Below are 21,814 nucleotides of genomic sequence, written 5' to 3' on the forward strand. Positions count from 1 at the left end.
TGAAATAAAATTTTTTTGTAAAAATTGATGTTATCTTACTTAATAAACTTAATAGTTAACAACTTAATCATTCAGTCAAATTTCATATAAACATGCCACTTTTATACATTCAGCACTTAATGCCTAAAAAAAAAAACGGCCTCAAGAGTAAATAAGTACTAATATATATAGTTATTATATAATAAATACTAAGGTAAAACAAATGAAAGAAGAATTTGACCATTAAATAATGATAAAACAAATGCACGAAGATTCATAGAGCAGAGTACATACACTAATACACGAAAATTTTCATGATATACAATGATTTTCTGTTAAGAAAAAATGATTGTTTTATTTGTTTTACTTTAATACTTGTTTTATTTGATACAGAACCATGTCATATATTTCCATTTCTAGGGCGTAACTGATAAGTATTTGAATGAGGATAAACTTGGTGCTGGAATATGGTGGCCTTAATTGGTTACATTGATCACTTGATAGTTGATAGAGCCGGATATCTTTTCTAAACAGGTATCTTCGGTAGGCTACATCCCCCGTGTGTGCTTGTATCAGATTCAGTCCGAAAAGTGCTTGCACTAATCTTCTCAGGACTAGTACCGACGATTGATTCCACAGGTTCCTCTGTATACGCAATTCCCCAACCATCCACATTGCTTGTTGCCATCTCCAAACTTGAACATGGAGTTCCAAGAGCAGTTCCATGCTTCTGCAGCTATAACACCCGGCTAGTCAATTAGATCGTTATTCACAAACTGTATAAAGATTAATTATAAGTATATCACAAAATATATATACCTTTATTCGCCTTTGCCCCTTTCTGATATATTTTCCAAACAGCTTGACTTTATGAGCCGAACTCGTCCCACCTTGATGTGAAGAGCTAGGCCTGTCAAGAATGTTTGGGTCAGAGGACATTGATCTCTTGTGGCCAACAGAAACAGATGGCGGCTGATGTTGGACGGCCAAAGCAACAAGTCTGAATGTGGCATGTCTGGCATCCCATTGAACCTACATGATTTTGCAAGGAAACATAAATACAGAACATCTTTAGATTTTTATTCATGGGTTGGGTTAAATGAAAGATTACATTGCTAAACTTGTGCAGTATGAAGTGTCTTAAATTTAGTCTAGTTGAAAGATTACAGATAATTAGTAACACAAATTAACTAGTATTAAGCAAGAACCAAATAAAGAGATGGCTGAACCTGCTGTAGGAGCCGTTGAGGGAGGTAAAACACCTTATCCCCTACGGAAGGAACTTCAGCAGTGAGGCCAGCACATTCACACCATAGCTGATTATGTAGATCAATCAATGAAATGTGCTGGATGATATCGTCCTTCCTCGATATCAGAGGCACTGCTTTGGTGACGGGACCTTTGGGGAAGTAGTAAACCCGGAGGACATCATACAAGGACCCTGTAAAAAAAAATACATTACAACAAAAGAAAAGAAAGAAAGATATGCAGAATTAATTAGAAGAAACATGAATGATAGATTATATAGCTTATTTGTTCATCTGCATTATGTAGTTTGGTTTAGGTTATGATATCTTTATAAAACAAGAGGTTAACGAACCGCTTTAAGGGAACGTACGGATGAAAATCTTATTTGGATAATTTAGCATTTACGCGCGTAGAATGACCACGTACATTCCAAATAACTATATTAGGAAATCCCCTGTTTTAATTTCTAGCTTGAGTTCAAAATCAATTTTCCCGCGTTAAAGCCCATAACAACGTTCCCCTAAATTTTGTTTACAAGATTTTTATTCAAGAGATCTAATGAAAGTTCAACTTTTTTGAGGAAAGTTTATTAGTACATGATATTTATAAAGTAGCTAGCAGATGATAACCTGATTGAAGCCCTCCAAGGTAATGATTTTCCGTAATAAGTCCCATTACCGATACAACTTGAACTACGAAGCACTGTAGTAACTGCAATAGATGTGTTTCAAATATTATAAACACAAAATGAAAATCTTGCTATAGATATGTTTCAAATAGTATAAACTTGAATAGTCTCGTATATATAATATCCATATGTATATGGATGAAAAGATGATAAGCAGGTAGCTAGATCAATGCTCACTATTTCTTTATAGACTTTTTGGTCCATGAAATGATTTCCACTTTCATGGATGTTCTTCATATGATCATGAGGTGTGAAATTGTGAAGCTGGAGATGGAAATTGTGGAGCTCGAGATTCCTGTGAATAAAAATGTCATGACAAATATAAATCTTTGTTTAATTATAAAGACAGTAAAATATGAAATAAATTAACTATGCACTGATTTCATAGATTACTTTGTTGTGCTTAGCATAATTAGAACTCCCTGAAAAACCTTAGTTGACTCCATACTTTTGATTTATGAAAATGCAAAGGAAAGAAAATGAATATTTTTTTCTGTTAAGGTTTTGTGATGGTGATTAGAGTGTGGTATGCTTGTATCAAATCCCTCAATTTATAGAGGGAGTGGTATTAAATTCGAAATAAATAAATAAATAAATACAATTAATAAAATGCAGAGTACTTGAGATTGCGTTTGCAAAATAAATATCGGGTTTAAAAATTGTGTTTTGAAAAACATGTTCCAACCTAACTTTCTAAAGCTGCGTTTTGTGTTTATGAAAATGCAAATACTCTAATCACCATAATTATTTTAAAATGTAATCTTAAACATCCTCTTAATACTTAATACAATATTGTTAGTATCTATACACGAAGTGTCTCATGCAATGCGGTGCAACTGAATATGTTTCAAATATTGTTTATCAAGAACACATTATTAAAAGGTTGAAGTTGACGACTTCTAGCGTTTCTGATAGTTTCGTAAAAGAGGAGTTATATGCTAGTAAATTTTTTTAGTTTAATATTTATTCCACTTATTGTTATCTTGAATTTTTAATGTAATTAATTTTGTATTATTCGATAGATGTCCACACGATTCGGCGGCTAGAGTGAAGGTGCCGACGGCGAAATGTGTACGTTATTGGTGTAAATGAGGATAGTATAGTTATTTTATGAGTTAAAATAATAAATGTTGTAAATTACTTTGTTAAGGGTATTTTGGATAGACTTGTTAGAAATGTTGATATATTAAACGCATTTTAGACATTTTTAAAATATGAGTTTTAAGACATACCATAAATAGAGATCCAAAATGTTTTATAATGTAGTAAAAATTTCTTATAATTTCGTAAGAGACGAATTATGCTAGTAAATTATTTTATTTTAATATTTTTTTCATTTATTGTTATCTTGAATTTTTAATGTAATTAATTTTGCATTATCTCTTATATAAATAAAATAAGATTCTTATGACATCATTATTTTTTAAATAATGCTTACTTGTCACTATTACACTTATTTAAGTCAAGTTTATCTTTTTTACCTTTTTGATTTATGACATCATTATATTTAAAGTTTAAATTATTTTCTAACTGATTTATAATTTGTCTTTTTCTAACGTAAGCCCAATGTAAATTAAAATGTAATTATTTAATTTATTTTTTCCAGATTTTTTTGTTTAATTTACTTATGATACTAAACTTTCTTTCTTTAAGTTTATTTCATTTTTATTTTTGTTATTTATGATGTCAGTTTTATAAAAAAAAATTAAGTTCTTATGTTCTTTTGAAAACTCTAGCAATTTATACATGGTCTTTTAAATTTTCATCATTTGAATAATTTAATCATGATAGATTTTTAAATTATCTACATATTATGCAGGTTAATAAGTTAATTATATCTATACTCATTTATAAATATTATCACACCCTCCATTTTTAGAGATAGTTACATACGGAATTACTAAAGTACCCTTAATAAACACCCACGATGGAAAAAGTTTTTATGAAAAACCAAATTTGCCCTTAATGAATTAATTTATGCTCTAAATCTTTATTTTAATAATCAACACTTTAAGTCTTTATTTTTTAAAAAATTTCCACTATCACAATTACATCAACTTACACCACTTGACACCGTCACCACCACTAATAGTACCATCACCGACACCACTAGACCGTCTTCCCCACCACCGTCATCGCATTGCTCAGGTACCATGCTCTTATATTCGAAATTTAAGGTATACTATTTCGAGATTATGAGTATGGTTGAACTATCTCATAGTTCTTAGAAATCGACGTAATTTAATACTCCGTATTACAAAACTTTTATTAATAAGCCCGGGTTGAACCCGGGTTATTAGCTAGTTAGATAAATATTCGCACAATGCAGCGGCAAGAATGAAGGTGACGGAGGCTAAAGGTGTATGTTATTAATATAAATGAAGATAGTGTAGTTATTTTATAAGTTAAAAGGATAAATGTTGTTAATTAATTTATTGAGGGCGTTTTTGATATACTTGTTAGAAATGTTGATATATTAAGAGCATTTTAGACATTTTAAAATATGGATTTTAAATTTTAAGACACTATTCAAATGTTTATAATCTCTATTATTAATAAAGAAGAATTGTTTCTAGAAGAAAAAATATGATGTGTCATTCTATAACTTTTTCCTACAATTTTTATAATTAAAGATGATGACATGTTACAAAAATACATTTATTCTAATTTAGCATATATTTTCTTTAGTCTATCATAGTTCAAAATTTTCATTTAAGTCTTGATGAAATATTTATAAATTTAAATTAATGATATTTTTTTTATATCTATCTTCAAGTAAAAATTTATTTTGGAGTTAAAATACATAACTACATAAGTTTAGCTCTCTTGGCGACAATTTTTATTAATTACAAATTTACAGTAATGATTTAAGTCTTGATTAAATATTTATAAATTTAAATTAATGATATCTTCTATATCTATCTCCGTAAAAATTTATTATGAAGTTAAAATACATAACCATATAGGTTTAGCTCCCTTGATGTTTTGATTTTATGGTTATAGATACTTAAATCGTGTTTTGCTTTTATAGGTTGCAGGTTATATTATAATTATTATCTACTGATTATGATGTTAATATTATTTTACGGCTTTGAAGTTTCAGCTTTATTAATATCAACACTTACAACAATTTTTATTAATTACAAATTTATAGTTATGATATTTTGTTTATTATTAAGTTCAATGTTTGGTAATGTTAAGATCAAAGTTTGTATCTTATTACAATATATATTTTGTATTTGTAACGAAACATATTTGCAACAGTCTGGATTGAATCCAGGTTGATTAGCTAGTGTAATAAAAGATAACAACGCAATGCAATGCAACGACGAGAAATAATTTATTAGGTTGTTAAAATATATTATTTATCTCGTTTTTATAATATAGATTGAATGATAAAATATAAACTTTAAATCTTTCCACAATTCTAGTCTTAAATTTGCCTTCTTTTTTATAAGATTTGCATGTTACTTGACAATAATATGAAATAAACTCACCATTTAATATGATAAAACACTATATTGGTTCCAAAAAATTATATAACATTCATCCTTTATATATATTCTAAGATTTTAAGGTTGTTGTGAAATAGAAAGAGTCATCATAAATAATAAAAACTGAATTGAAATAAAAAATTTTAAAGAAGTTCTTATAAGATTATAAGTAATTGAAAAAAAAACTAAATTTTAAAAAGAACGTGATAAGCTATTTTTATATAATGTTTATTTCATAACAATTATTTTTTATTTAATATAGAGAAGATTTGTATTCCAAATTACTTATAAAAACTTTGTTATAAATATATTATATATATAAATTGTAAATTATTAAGTGTAAAATTAGATATTAAAATAAGTATAAACTTATAAAGATGAAAGTTAGCTACAAAAAATGTAATAAAAGAGATTTATTGGTTACAAATAATATTATAGTATAAGTATGTATAGAACTATCACACATACTAATCTTTTAATATATACTATAATATAACATAAAGTGATAAAATATGTTATGTAATTAATGCAAATATAATGAAAAAAAAAGTTAAAAAAAAAATTAAATGTATTTAAGATTGTCTTTAAATGTTTAATAATATGATGTAATATGTAATGAAACATGAGTGAAAATATGAGTCGACCTTAAGTTCTTAGAGGTCTTTTTTTTTCTTTTTTTTTTTTTCATATCTAGGCTTTGTTGTAAATGACATTAATTTTTTTTAATAAGTTTTGTAATGCTCACAACTAAAAGACTTTATGCTTTTAATGTAATGTATACTACAATGTAATGTAATATAATATAATGTAATGAAAAAAAACCAAAAATTAAATGTATATAAGATTGTATTTATATGTTTAATAATATGATATAATATGTAACATAATGTAATATGAGTGAAAATATGAGTCGACCTTAAGTTGTTGAAGGTTTTTTTTTTCATATCTAGGCTTTATTGTAAATGACATTAATTTTTTTTAATTAATTTTGTAATGCTCACAACTAATTTGCCTTTAATGTAATGTAATATAATGTAATGAAAAAAGCCAAAAATTAAATGCATATAAGATTGTCTTTAAATGTTTAATAATATAATATGTAACATAATGTAATATGAGTGATAATATGAGTCAACCTTAAGTTGTTGGAGGTCTTTTTTTCATATCTATTTGTTGTAAATGACATTAATTTGTTTTAACTAATTTTGTAATGCTCACAACTAAACCCTATTTGTCTTTAATGTAATGTAATGTATAGTACAATGTAATGTAATATAATATAATGTAATGAAAAAAAGCTAAAACTTAAATGTATATAAGATTGTCTTTAAATGTTTAATAATATGATGCAATATGTAATGTAATGTAATATGAATGAAAATATGAGTCGATCTTAAGTTATTGAAGGTTTTTTTTTTCTTCATATCTAGGCCTTGTTGTAAATGACATTAATTTCTTTTTTAATTAATTTTGTAATGCTCACAACTAAAGCCTTTCTACCTTTAATGTAATGTATACTATAATGTAATATTAATATATAACATAATGTAATGTATAGTTCAATGTAATGTACATTACAATGCAATATAATATGTAATGCAAATATAATGTACAGAAAAAAAAAATCAAAACGTAAATGTATTTAAGTTTGTCTTTAAATGTTTAATAATATGATGTAATTTGTAATGTAATATGAAGTGATAATATGAATCGACCTTAAATTGTTGGGTTTTTTTTCCTTCATGTTTAGGCCTTGTTGTAATTGACATTAATTTTTATTTTTTTTATTAATCTTATAGTGCTCGTAGCTAAAACCTTCTTGCTTTAAGAAAATGAGTTAATATGATATATATTATATATTATAGTATTTATATATAATCTTCATATCATTATAGTCAAAGTAAATTTAATAAAAATAATTTATGTTGACCAATTAAAATCATATCTTTTTCTTCTATTTTTTTTTTATGGATAATAGGATTTAAGTTTGAGAATATATATTTTTATTTTATATACAAAACAATTGCTAGAAATTAAAAATCATTCATCTTTATTACAAACATATATCAGTAGCAATGCCCTTTGAAGAGGAATCATTACATCTTTTTATTTTATTTTTCAAAGTACGAATTGAATATCACAACGAAAAGTTTAGATTATTTTGTCTTAACCGGGTTTTAGTTAGAAAGTCCGCTCACTCAATATTAAATACGAGTAGAAGAAAAACCCCCTAAAAGTTCACTAAAGACACGACAACATATTAGAGGAAAATCATGTCTTCTAAGAGTTATATACAAATAAAATAAGTTTAAACTAAAAACAAAAGCCAAATGAAATATGTGTATTAAATTTAGAAAGGAAAAAAATATTAATAATATTGATACACATCACACTTATCATATGAACCATAATATCTAACTTCATATAACATGTGTTACCAAGATATCACCAATATCATTTTATGTAAAGCCATATGCTATAAATAAAATATGAAAAAGATACACTTTTATAAAAATAGAAAATACAGCATCTTTTGCTATTCACATTAACTCATACTCATTATACACACTCACAAAACATGTGTTATATGTTAGCAAAAAAACATATAAAGCCACATGAACAAGGCCTCACATTTCTCATTCATATAAATACGAATACGATAATACATTATGTTATTTCATGAACTATTTTTGCTCCTTTTTACCTCATAAAACATGTGTTTCCAAGATGACAACAAATATCATTTAAATTTAACAACTCACATTACATGTGACCAATATACTCTTTGTTAAGAAAAGGAAAAAAAAAATCTTTAATATAGTTTATGTCTTATACTGTACAATATTTCATTGATTGTTAAAATTTGATTAAAAGAATTCTACCAATATGACAAAGAGGAAATGTTATATAACTCTATTAGTATTAAGACTGGTGTTTTCCATGTTAGATAAAATTATTTTTTTCTATATACCATGATTGATTAAATAAGATTCAATTTAACATTTTCAGATGAATTTATATTTTTGACATTAACATAACTAAATTCACTTGATTTGACATGTTACAAAATATCATTAATTAGAATGGATAATGTCCATTTTTAAAATTAATATATTGCAAACATAATATCTGCTTATATATAAACTAGACGAATACCCGTACAATGCGGCGGTGTAGGCGGCGTGTTGGTGTTGGCGGTGACAACTTGTAGTGGGAACGACGGCGAGTAAGATAGATAATTGATGTAAAATAATTTATGTGATTTAAGGAGTTCATGAAAGTAATTTAGTAGATAAAAGATATATATTATAAATATTTTAAGAAATTAAAAGATTACAAAAATAGAATATATAGTATAATAAGGGAGCTGAAATATTCATTTGAAAACTAAAATTTATGTGAAAAGCAGAAAACTGACTAAAACATAATGTGATCTAAATATAACACAATGCGTTTTAATTGTGTTAAGTTTTAAATCACAGTGTGTTTTTGATAGCATGTGAAAATCAGAAAATTGTTCAAACACACTGTGATATGAACTTAACATAATATATTTTCTAAAAACACATTAAAAACACATTGTGTTAAATTTAAATCACAATGTATTTTGACCAGTTTTCCAGTTTTCATAAAAATTTTAGATTTCATATAATCAAAACACATAGATTTTTTGAAATAAAATATTTTTAATCACTTCCACTCAAACTTTAGCATCGTTGTCCCTTTCTTCTATTAATGTGTTTTTTTACGGGTATAATTAATCTCTTAATAGTCAACTAAAGTTAAATGTAAACTATTTATATTTAAAAAAATGATAAATGAAGTCCTTAATGCTTCATTTAACGTGTTTAAAAGGTTGTACAATTCTATATTAAATGACGGCCCACCTGATTTTTATGGTAATTGTACAACTAATTAACACTCGTACATCTTAACAAAAGCCTTTAGGGCTTTGTTTAGCAAAACCCATATATTTATTAAGATCAATTTAAATTCAAACATTATCTAATTTAAATAATCATTAATCTATTTTGTAAACTCTAACAAACTAGATATACATTAAAAAATCATATAAATATCATTTTTAATATCTCATAATAATGTCAGACAAGTCGAGAAGTGACCAAAAAATATTTTCGATGCTACATTGCAGAAACCATCAATCGATCATTATAGTTTTATTTAAATTTTAGATTAGATATTCTTTTAGCTTGATCTGTATGAATCAGTGACACATAGCTTTATTCAAATTTTAGATTAGATATTCTTTTAACCTGATATATATGACTCGGTTACTTGACCGTTTTTTTTTTAATTTTGTTGAACCATCGCCAGGATACATGGTCTGGTGTACACACAATTAACCCACGACCAGATACATTAAGTTTACCATACACGATAGTACAATTGGATTTTTCTTTTACGAGGAATACATTACAAACATTCTTCAAGCTATGAATATATTTTATAACAAGCCATAAACAAGAGGTGAATACATGAAAGGGACTGGATGCCCAAAGCCATCAATCTTTGCTGGCTACATGACTAGCCACCACGGTTCACCATAGCAACCTCTTGTTTTGTAGGAAGGAAAATTCTAACGTACCACAACTTAATGTTGCCTGCTCATGGTACAAAATTGCAAAGTTAGCTTGGATTCTTGCAAAACTAACAAATAGATATGACAAAAAGAATGGGTTGGGTAATGAGTATAAATTCGTTAAAGTAAAGGTGGATAATCCAATATATAAGAAGATGATCCAATTTAGTATAAAAGAGAGCAACTTAGAAGGCTGTGAACAACTAAATATGCTTGCTGACTTTTAAATGTTTAGCTCATTAGCTTTTAGTAAAAATATATTAAAAACATAATCACATATGTAGGTTGATATTGCCCTTAACTAACAATGTTGTGTTGCATATGGAAAACTAAAGAAAAAAGACTTACTAGGTACTTACAATGACGGGAAATCACCATGCCACATTTATCACCGAAATGCTACCAGCCATACACTGTTGCCATCTCCAAAATTGAACATGGAGTTCCAACAACAGTTCCATGCTTCTGCAGCTAGAACATTCAACCATTAGATCATTATCCACATATTGAATAAGATAATTATAAGTGAGGTTACCATACCTACATTCACTCGTGTTGCTATCCGATACATTTTCCAAACAGCTTGATTTTATGGGCTGAATTTGTCCCATCTTGACGCGAAGAGCTAGGCTTGTTACGAATGTCTGGATCGAAAGGCATTGGTCTCTTCTGGCGAACAGAAACAGATGGTGGCTGATGTTGGATGGCTAAAAGAAGAAGTTTGATGCTCCACGGAGAAACCCGGGTAGGAAGCAAATGTCTAAATGCGGCATGCCTGGCATCCCATTGAACCTACATGATTTTGAAAGGATAAATACATGTGTTCGGTTAATTGCACAATAATTTTGAGATGGAGGTAGTATCTGGTAACTACTCATATAGCAAATTCTAATATTAGCATACGTATAATATCATATCCCTCGCTATCTTAAGATGTGGATTTCAATTACCCTTAAGCATCGCCAATCTGAATGAAGCCACCTATCAGGATCAACATCATCCTTGCCAGTTATGGTCCCTGAAAATCTGGTGGGGGCATTTGCTTTAGCTTTTAAAAAGTTATAAAATATACATAACATACTCATATTTAAGCGAAAGTGCTAACTTTTTCAAGATCTGCTCGGGGTCGTCTTCTCCTATATCCAGTTGCATTTCAAAATGCATTGCCGGTAAATAATTGATCTTTAATGACTCCATGACCTCATCATATCCCACTAAAAAAGTTGGAGCGGATGATCTGTGGTAATCCATAGATTCAATATCATATTATATAGCTATTTTGCATTTCTTTGGGGAGGAAAAAGGAAGGGGAGATAAAGAAGCTTACTGAGGATGGTCATACACAGTAAACTCGGTTCCAGTGTCCAAGGCTATACGTGCACTGGATAGGATGCCATGTTGCACGTTGGGCCATAATATGCCTGTACACAGATTTTGCTGTCTAACAGCTCGTTTTATCCCGATCAAAATTTCATCCCTCCCTCTGTGACAAGAAAATAGATGGTCATTTTATACAGATAATTAGTGCATACAACACAATAAACTATGGTGACAAATCTTGTCAATCGGGCAACGCAACACACACAAACACGCATACTTACATCCCTCTCATGAAAATGCAAGTGTCTCCTGCTCTAAGCCTCTTCTCACTCAAGAAGTTACTCCAACCACTCGTGAGTAAATGTCTTTTTGGAGTACCTATACTTTCAAGTAAAAAATAATTAATGAAAATCATTCAGGATTTTTGGTGCCTTAGAAAATAGGAATTATTGCAAATAAACCACACTGGAAATTCTCATTGAATATTATTACCCATACTGGGCACGTTATGAGTTCCAGTATTAAAATTCATTGCATTTATAACTTACAAAAACGCCAATCAACTAATCCCACATCGTGCAACATTGCTTGCAATTGCATGACAGTGAAAAAAGAAATCAGACTGAATAGTTAAGATGTTTTTCACTTGAATGAAATACATCCAATGACATTACCACGATAGACATGTTGAAAATTCCATGTGGCCCCATGTAAATCTTTGGCAACTAACCCACGGGATGGTGACTCCTGACTCATGTCCTGCACCAACAAAGAGAGTGATTATAATCTCTATATAAGTTTCACAGTCCACTGTGATGGTGATTGAAGGCGTAAAAAGAGTTTCGTTTTTTCTTCACAAAAACTACTAGTGGTTTCATTTAACCTTGCTCTCATGTCTTGAAAATACTGGTGATGAAAATTGTATGTATTTTTAACGCAGATGACAAAGCTAAATATAAAATACGAATTTGACAAGATAGATGTTGAAGAGATGTTATAATTAAATACCAGGGCCGGGAAGGTTTTCTCAGCAGGTATCTTCGGTACGCTGCATCCCCCATGCGTGCTTGTATCAGACGCAGTCAATATCTTGCGGAAAGTGCTCGAACTAACCTTTTCAGGAATAGTTGGAACAGCTGATTCCCCAGGTTCTTCAAGCTATATCATCCAGTTTTCCAGATCAGATCCACAGTTAAAAAAATACAACAAAAAACTGTTCTAAATGAACTATTTAGTTATAAAGATGGTGACATAAACTCCTTCCAGCTGTAAATCTTACATCCGGGAGCAAAGTAATCTTTGCAAAAACCTCTTCCGTTACAGCTTCCACCTGCAAAAGTTACAAATGAAACAATAAGATTGGCGAAGATATTGCAAGACCTGCATCATTAATTAACAAAATTTAATGATTGATCAAGTGGAAGGCAATGGTCAAGCATACCTCTAACTGAACATCTGTGACCTTGCACAGAATCCTTGGAGGTAGATCATAAGTGGGTATCTCCAAGCCGAGTTGCTCATGTAAGCATGCCGCAACCTAAAACGAAATTCAAGATCATCGCAGAATGGTCTACCTTAAAATACATCTAGTTTGAGATTTTGCAATCTAAAGTGCCTTGAATGTGGTCTAATACATGATTACAAATGAATTAAAGTACGTGTGCTTATATATCTAAGTAAGTTAATAAGATTACAATCTTCACTTCAGAAAAAATCAAATAAGCGATGACCCAACCTGCTCAAGGTGCCCTTGAGGGAAGTAGAACACCTTATCACCAACAGAAGGGACCTTGGCAGTGAGGCCAGCACATTGAAACCATAGTTGATTATGTAGATCAATCTCGTCATTACCTAAAACTATAAAAACAAAATATTTAAAAATGAAGTCAGCAGAACGATGGAATTATTAATTTCTTCTGTGTTAATGGCATGGTAAAAGATTTAAAAAAAAAAAATTCCTCAGAATTACACATCAAGGAAAAAACATGAAATTTACTTCAAACTCATTATAGTTATGAAAACAGCCAATTGACTAAGCCTTACAGACAACAACCAAACCAATCTTCTCAGGGGATATTGACTAAGCGTTAGATATGTTTATAGACATATATGGACAGGTTAAATGAAAGATTAAAAATGAACATTGATTAAAAACAATGTACCCAATGAAAAGTACAAAGAGCGTATGAATTTAACTTCAATTACGTAAATTAATGTGCAAAGATTGACTTTTGAACACTAAATTTGGTATACGTGAAGAATTTGAAAATTTCCTTTTGGGTACAAATGTTATATGGATACAAAGACAAGTTGAACGATACATTTCATATGATTAAAAACTCTATGGAGGAGAGAAATATCTGAGCAAATATGAATTAAACTTCAAACACATTGACAAAATGAACACTCCTGACGGATTCAATTAAAAAGTTGATTTTGTTCGAACTAATTTGATATGGAGAGTATTTTCAGAAAGTTATAAAACGATAAGAAAACTTTGATAAGAAAGACCATTCACCTATGTTTTCACTTGAAGAACCCATGTTTCTAAATGCTAGAAAAACGAAAACCACAAATTATCGTAAAATGCTAGATAGGGAGAAAACAAAGCACTAACACTACCTTGATATTCACCTCTTCTACCACAATGTGCTTTATATAGAGACCAATACCACCACCCTAGTGGTACCGTTAACATGTGACCACATGGGCCCACAAATGAAGGCAGCATGTCACAAGTTCGAAACTTGCTAAAGGCAAGTGGTGAAACTATATCTTGTGATTCATGTATAAGAATGGTGCTCCACCGTACATGAGTTCTATGTGGTGTGTGCTCTGGGTACCAAGACGGTACATGAAACGAGAGGGTTCCACCCACTTACCATATATAGGTGAATACCAAGTCTTCCGTAATAAAGTTTCTTTCACATTAAATTTTAAATGAATTGATATTAAATATCCTTTATTCATTACAACATTTTTTTGTACAACGATACCCAATCTTGTCATGGATAGGGTGTAGTTAAGTTAAAATGTAGATAGTCATACCCTGTGTAGTCAATAGCAGCGCTATGGCTGCTAATAACCTGTTATTAGGCTTCAGGCTAGTGGTCCCACTATTATTGGTGTTATTTACCGATATCCCAGTATCCCACGAATATCGGTCAAAATAGCGGTCCAAATACAGGTGCTATAGCAGTTTCCTAGGTTTTTTCTCCTTTTTTTATTTTTTACTTTTTTTTGGCACAAACTTTGACATAACATAATAAACACTAATTTTTACAAGTATTAAGCCTTGGGTGATGTCGACTCGAAGGAAACTATTCAAGACATATGATTTGTTTATATCATGTTTCAAATATCGACACTCTCAAGCTTAGACTTTTGATATTTCTATTTAGTATTAACTAGTATTTTTACTCGGGCGTTGCCCCGAGTGAAAAACAAAACTCTAGAGACAAAGGTTAATAACATTAAGCTGAAAACGAAGGCAAAAGTTAAGAAAACAAAAGTTGTGGTCAAAAGTAAAGAAAAAAAAATTTTGGTAACAAAATTTAAAAACCAGAAGTTATGTGATAAAGGAGTTAAAAAACACAAAGTTACATGAGAAATATTAGAAAAGTGAAGAAACTTAAACTTGAAAACAAATTATGTGTGACGAAAGTTTAAAAAACAAAAGTAATGTGGCAAAAAGTAACTAAATCAAAAGTTTAGTGGCAAATATCAAAATACTCTTTTGTAACTACCGTTAGTTATTCAACTAACATTTAACTGTCGTTAAATCTGACTTAACCGCCGTTAGTTTGTTAGTTGTGCTATTGCAAGTTGTACCTCCTGCATGAGGGGGTGTACTTTTAGCTACAGTAACACCCCCTCAGCAGCCGACTTTGGTTTTTAGTTTATATATATAATTATTATACTATATATATAGGATAGAGATCAAATGAGAAGGTGCCTTAAGGAAAGAAGGGAAACAAGGTTCGTTTTTGATGTTTTTTTTAGCTTTTTTTTTTAAACTTTTTTTCACTTTTTTCATTCTCTTTAATTAACTAATTCCATATAAAAATTTTAAAAATTAAAAAAATCAAAGGGCGTAGCCCGTAAGCTAGCTTAAGGCGAAACCTCTCGGTCTATGGTGGAGCCATGATGGTTAAGGGCGAAGCCTGTTCGGTAGATCACCCCATCACCGATCACCCCTTATAACCTATCACCCCTCTATGACCTATGACTCCCACCAGCTACCCCTTATTAATATCCTTAAGGGCAAAGCCCCGTACCGTACCCTTACATGTATAACTCACTAACTCGGGTTAAAAAAAAAAATTTAATTTTTATTAAAAATTTTTTATGGATTGAGTTAATTAAAGAAAGAATGGAAAAAGTGAAAAAATAAAAAAAACAAGCTAAAAAAAAAGGACCTTCTTTCCTTAAGAACCTTCTCATTTGATTTCTACCCTATATATATATATATATATATTTTACAAGTATTAAGCCTTAGGTAATGTGGACTCGAAGGAAACTATCCAAGACTTATGATTTGTTTATATCATGTATCAGATATCAACACTCTCAAGCTTAGACTTTTGATATTTCTATTTAGTATTAATTATTATACTATATATATATATATATATATATATATATATATATGGGAAAAGGGAATATAAGGCTGTCTGACACCTAAGCTTAGGTGGAACCCCTCAAATACTAATATTTTATTATATATTGTTTAATGAATAATTGCCTGGGCCCCTATGATTTTTATGGTTTAAAAAATTAATATGTTAGTGTGCGACATCTAAGCTTAGGTACCTAAGAGCCTCATATTCTCATCCCCACATATATATATACATATATATATTTATAATAAATATATATATGTATATATATATGTGGGGATGAGAATATAAGGCTGTTAGGCACCTAAGTTGGGTGAAAAACCCATCACATACCGTTTTTTTAACCATAAAAATCATGGGGGGCCAAACATTTATTCAAAATATTAAAATATTGATATGTGAGGGGTTTTTCACTCAAGTTAGGTGCATAACAGCCCCATACTCACTTGTCTATCTATATATATATATAGATGTAGATATTGTCATATTGCATAATATCAAATTTAGTGTTTTCACCGCTATCCCACCGTGATAACCAACATCTCAAATATAACTACATAGGTCATACCTCTACCTAAGGATAAAGAGACTGGTTCAAGAAAGTATGTGGTTGTAAATGATGTGTGTACGTATGTGTGTGGATGAATGGGTGCATGTGAGGATATATTTTTGGTAGCGCCAGCTTGACTTTTAGTTTTTTATTTTCCGTTTTTGGTTTTGATTTTAGATTTTCCTTTTGGGTTATGTTTTTTTTAAAAACATTACTATGTTTTCATTTGTATTTTCCTTCAAATAGTTCAAAGGATTAAATATCTTATGTTCGTTTGTGACAATATTTATGGAATGGGTTATGCAAATTATTGTAATGTTATGCGGGTATATGATTATTGGTAAAACTATGTATGAAGATTTAATATATGATTATGCGTATACATATTTACATGTTATTTAGTTTCATCATATAAATATCTTTAAACAACATATAAAGTCAAATATTTTGTTGTGGCATTTAGTATATTGACTACATGTTATTGATTAGAATATCAAAAGGATGTTTTTATTCTATATTGTCCCTTTTATTAGTAAATATGTATAAAGTTATCAAATACCCATATTGACTTATATACAATGGTCAATGGTCTTTTAAAAAAAACTAAAAAAAAAAAACAAGATTTTGACAACAAAAATGTAAGGGCCCGGAAAAACCCAAAACAACGCATAAGCATTTCCAACTCGTTATCCATTCAAACTAAATCAAACGAAAAAAATTACAAAAGTATTTATTACCATGGTAACAAAGAAAAATAACAAACCATTACATAGCATTTCTAAAGTTGAAAGATACATTTTCGTTAATCAAGTAAAGTCTATGTGTGACTATGTAGATAAATAACTCTCCAAAACTTTAACCTCAAAACAGGTTTTCCTACACACGACATCCACTTTTAATACAAACAACTCAAAGACAAAACTTGTGCAAAGTTTCATGAAAAAAGTGTAAAAAGGTTATGTAACGTAGTTCTTAGTGCTAAAATCACACATTTCATCTCTGAAAAATGTGACATTCATTATGTTCATTCAAAAAAGTTCATTTTATGTTCATAAGAATTTACTAAAACAAAAACACATTTCGAATATGGCCAAATTGAGTAAACAAAATGGCCAAATTAAGTAAAACAAAAAATGGCCAAATTTAGTAAAACAAAAACACATTTTGAAAACGGCCACAGATATACCGATTAGGTAGCGTACATGATGACTAAAGTCTCTACTCTCCCTCGTAGCCCAAACAGGGATCCTTCTCTATTTTACCCATTAAATCGAAATGTAGTAAAGAGGAAAAATATTCGTAAGATCCAATTTTCATATTACTAGAATCCAAATATAATAAGAGCATTCATTTAAACTTGGCGTTATACTAACAACTTTATCATTAAAAAAATGCTTTTTTCAAGAAAAACAATTTTTTTCAAAAACTTTTCTATAAATGAATGTTAAATTTAGAAAAATGCTAGACTTACAATCAATGATAACTATTCTATAAATATACTTGATTTTGAAAAATAATCTGATGGATTAAAATGAACACAAAATTATCTTATAAGAGCATAATTGGAACATTGGACGGAGATAACTTGGATAGTCTAGAAAGGACAAACCAAAAAGTAAGTTGTTCTTTAAGCAATAAACCCTTACTAATTTATCATAATTCAAAAAACAAAAAAAACTCGAGAAATTCATATAGGCGTCACAAAGACATCTTTAAACTTGTTGATAGATGCAAACTTGCTTAGAGATGATCAGTCAATAATTCCAATTATGGATGCATCAATTAAAAATTGCAAACTTGTTTTCTTGGACACTTCAAATTCTGTGAGAACTACAAAACCACTAAGAGTTAATAATCTAAGATAACAATATAGCTTATGAGGATGATGCAAACACAGTTTCAATTCAAAATAAATGGCACATTCATCATTTTCTTCAAAAACGTTTATTCTATCTACCTATGATTCAATTTCATAATACTCAAATTCGATTTAGTGAGAGCAAAAACATTCATAGGATCAACTTTCATATTTACTCATATCCAAAGTGGTACAACCACCATGTAATCACATGGACCCATAGATGAAGGTTATAGGTTCAAAACTTGCTAAAGACAAGTGGATAAACTATATCTTGTGATCCATGTGTGTGAATGGTGACTTATTGAGCATGAGTTCTATTCGGTGTGCGCTCTCCAAGACGGTACATGGGACCAAAATGTTCCCACCGATTTACCTTTTTTTAGAACTTTTTTAACTTTGTAATTATACTATTGTCTCTAGAATCCTGGAGATAGAGTAGGATCTTATATATTATCTAATATTAATATCTACAATTAATTCGCCAAAAAAAGTGTATATTCCTTAAATCAGTATTTGAACAAGACTTGGGTCCCGGCAATCACATGATATCTTTCTTTCAACATAGCGCGCTATATTATATTATTACAAGTATTAATTGACTCCCATGAAATATATGAGACAACGCATACATTAAGTTATAAGAATTGTACATGCAAATTACGTGTATAAATAATTATCTCTACAACAGGTTATAAGTCGTTAGTTGCATGTAAGGTTCTAAGAAGATAATGAACTTATAGTCATATGTGCAACTAAACAGGAAATGCAGGTTATCTCAACATTATTCCTACGTGCAACTAACGACTTGAACTGTTACTATGCCTAACGGGACAATGAAGGCTCGCGAAGTAGACAGCAAGCAAGAGCTTCTTCAAGACCATCGTCTGGAATTTGGGACGGCCAACAGGATTAACACTTTATACAGCAGTAGGAATAAAAGTAATTCTAACCTTAGGAAGAAGATCAACTACATTGCAACGCCCTGTTTCTCTTTCCATGTGTGGTGGTCCAACTACAAGTATTGCCAACGACAGTACATGCATTTATTAGACACACCTATTCGATACACAATTTCATATCTCATAAAACTAACAGCTATTTACAAATATTTTTTATGCCTGAAACTTTTAGATTTATCCATCATCTAGATCTAAAAACCCACAATTTCAACAAAAAGATTGATAACAATCACGAAAGCGACAAACTTGATAGAGATAAGTTTACTTCGTAAATGACACAACATACGTATAAATCGAGGGTTCTAATGTAAATCCTAAATGCATTAACCATACTCGGTATATTAATTAATTGAAGATTAAGGCAACTATCACTTATATGTTCATTGAATCCTCAATCCAAGCATGAGTATACACAAATAGATTCATCTTTTTTTCTATAAAAGATCATAGTAACAACAACCACGGATTTTGCCAACTAGAATTGATTTAATATTTATTACTTCAACACAAGCATCCACATTTTTGAGTTCATGAACATTATTCATGCTCAAAAGAGTTGGTCTAAAACGACTTAATTGAAAACGTAATAGACATTAGCAACTAAAGTTCAAATATCTCAAAAACTGCAGCAAAATGCTTCCAACTAGACATCATGAGCTTCAAAAGCTCGATAACCACTCAATCCGGGCTATTGTTAAGTATTGCGAGCTTGAATTTAGGGCTCGAGCGGGGCTACGGCCTATGGTTAAGTATCTCGATAACTACTCGAGCTCAAACACTACCATAAGCTACTTATCTACTTATTCTAAAGTGTTAATGCATTATAAAATAAGCAATCCCAAATATCCCCATAAAACCTAATAATAATAATAACAAAATCTGACTAATGAAAAAAAAATACACATAAATTAATAAAAAACTTAAAAGATATATCATTTATAATAAATAATAAATAATACCTTTTCATTGTAGTGAAATTGATTGGAAAGTTGATTACTTTTTAGGGTTTTGGAGCAAAAAATGGAAAAGGGCAGGCGCCAGGCGGGTTGAAAAGATGATGGCCCGGATCCATTTACATCTTACCCTCACACCCTGCTTTGCTAGAGACATTGTTGTTGGCGTTGAATTGTAAAAAAGTTATTTGACTAAAATGACCAAAAAAAAAATTACGAGTAATAGAGTTTTAATGTGTAATAGGTTTAGCCCCGTGCATTATACGAGATAACATAAATTTTTATCAAATAGTTAAACAAATATTCAAGGTAAAAAACAAAACCGTCATCGAATAACGAAGATAATTTTTTATGTAAGGAAGTAAAATGTCAAATGACAAAGTAATAAACATTATTAGAAGAAAAAATTATAAACCTCAAAATAAATCTTCACCTTTTTTCATCTTCTCTCTTCCCATCCACAAGCAATGGCTATTTCACTATTCTTTCAGCGTCTATATACGAATTAATTTTGACTCAGTCATATTATTTAGTTTGACTTGGTTTTATTTAAGTTAGTATTTGAGTTGGTTTTAGTGTTGCTTCAAATAAATGGTATAAAGTCATGGAGTTGTCCGAATTATATGCAATTGAGAATATGAACGTTATGGGTCATACCCATGACCAATTCCTTAGGTAGAGTTGGTAGTTTATTTGCTTATTATTAGGATCACATGAGATGTAGTTTTGTCTATTTAAGACTTATTCTGTCATTGGATGAGAAGTTTCATCTTTGTTTTCTATATTTTTGTACGTATATATACTCTCTTTTTCATATTAACATACATAATATACATACTGAGTGAGGTTGAGAGTGATAAAAAAAAAGATAAAATTAAAAAGGTGAGAGGGTGAGGAAGAAACCAGATTTACACCACCATCACCACTTTGCTACCCACGCCTTTGGTACCTACAGAGCGGGTGATGTTCCAACTGGTCATCGGTCGATCACCATCTTGCCTCCTTACGTATTACGTCCACCCTCAAAGAATTAAACATAGAGTATATAAAAACGTAAATTCAACTTAAACTAAGACAACATTTTTTATGTTCCAAGTAATCTAAAGTTTATATTTTTGCAATATATTTATGTTGGAAAATAAAAATTAAATATAAATAAAAAAATTTATATCTCAAAAGATATTATATTAAAAAAAATTAAGAATCATTATTACTTTTTAATAAGAATTAAAAAAATCTTTAAAATATGGAAACTTTTATAAATTTGGAATATGTCATTAATATATATTTTAGGTAAGAAACTATTACCATATATCTCTTTTATATATATGTTAAGTGTCATCTAATTATATAAATAATATTTTTAATAACTTTCGTGGGATTTTAGACCGAATATCTATCATGTTTTTGAAAATATAAACAAAAATCTCATTAGATCAAGTGGTTTATGTTTTACATAAAAACCTTGAGGTTGTGGGTTCTAATCATGCTTATGACTTTTTAATATGCTATTTATTTATAATTAATAAAAGCTATGTAGTTG

The 21,814-nt window shown here is 29.6% G+C and overlaps 1 protein-coding gene across 1 annotated transcript; it reads right to left on the reverse strand.

The window, feature by feature from the left end:
* Nucleotides 1–9,808: 9,808 nt before the first annotated feature.
* LOC122607496 (auxin response factor 2A-like) lies at nt 9,809–14,060 on the reverse strand. The gene is made up of 13 exons (XM_043780476.1): nt 13,952–14,060; nt 13,065–13,186; nt 12,771–12,866; nt 12,609–12,659; nt 12,338–12,487; nt 12,004–12,088; nt 11,611–11,707; nt 11,337–11,492; nt 11,115–11,246; nt 10,960–11,035; nt 10,550–10,801; nt 10,369–10,480; nt 9,809–10,031 (listed from the first exon to the last, which is right to left on the reverse strand). The coding sequence occupies exons 1-11, from the start codon at nt 14,058–14,060 to the stop codon at nt 10,568–10,570; spliced, it is 1,308 nt and encodes a 435-aa protein (XP_043636411.1). The 3' UTR covers nt 9,809–10,031; nt 10,369–10,480; nt 10,550–10,567.
* Nucleotides 14,061–21,814: the final 7,754 nt, after the last annotated feature.

Source organism: Erigeron canadensis, chromosome 7 (genome assembly GCF_010389155.1).
Source record: "Erigeron canadensis isolate Cc75 chromosome 7, C_canadensis_v1, whole genome shotgun sequence".
In the NCBI taxonomy this organism is placed as follows: Eukaryota; Viridiplantae; Streptophyta; class Magnoliopsida; order Asterales; family Asteraceae; genus Erigeron; species Erigeron canadensis.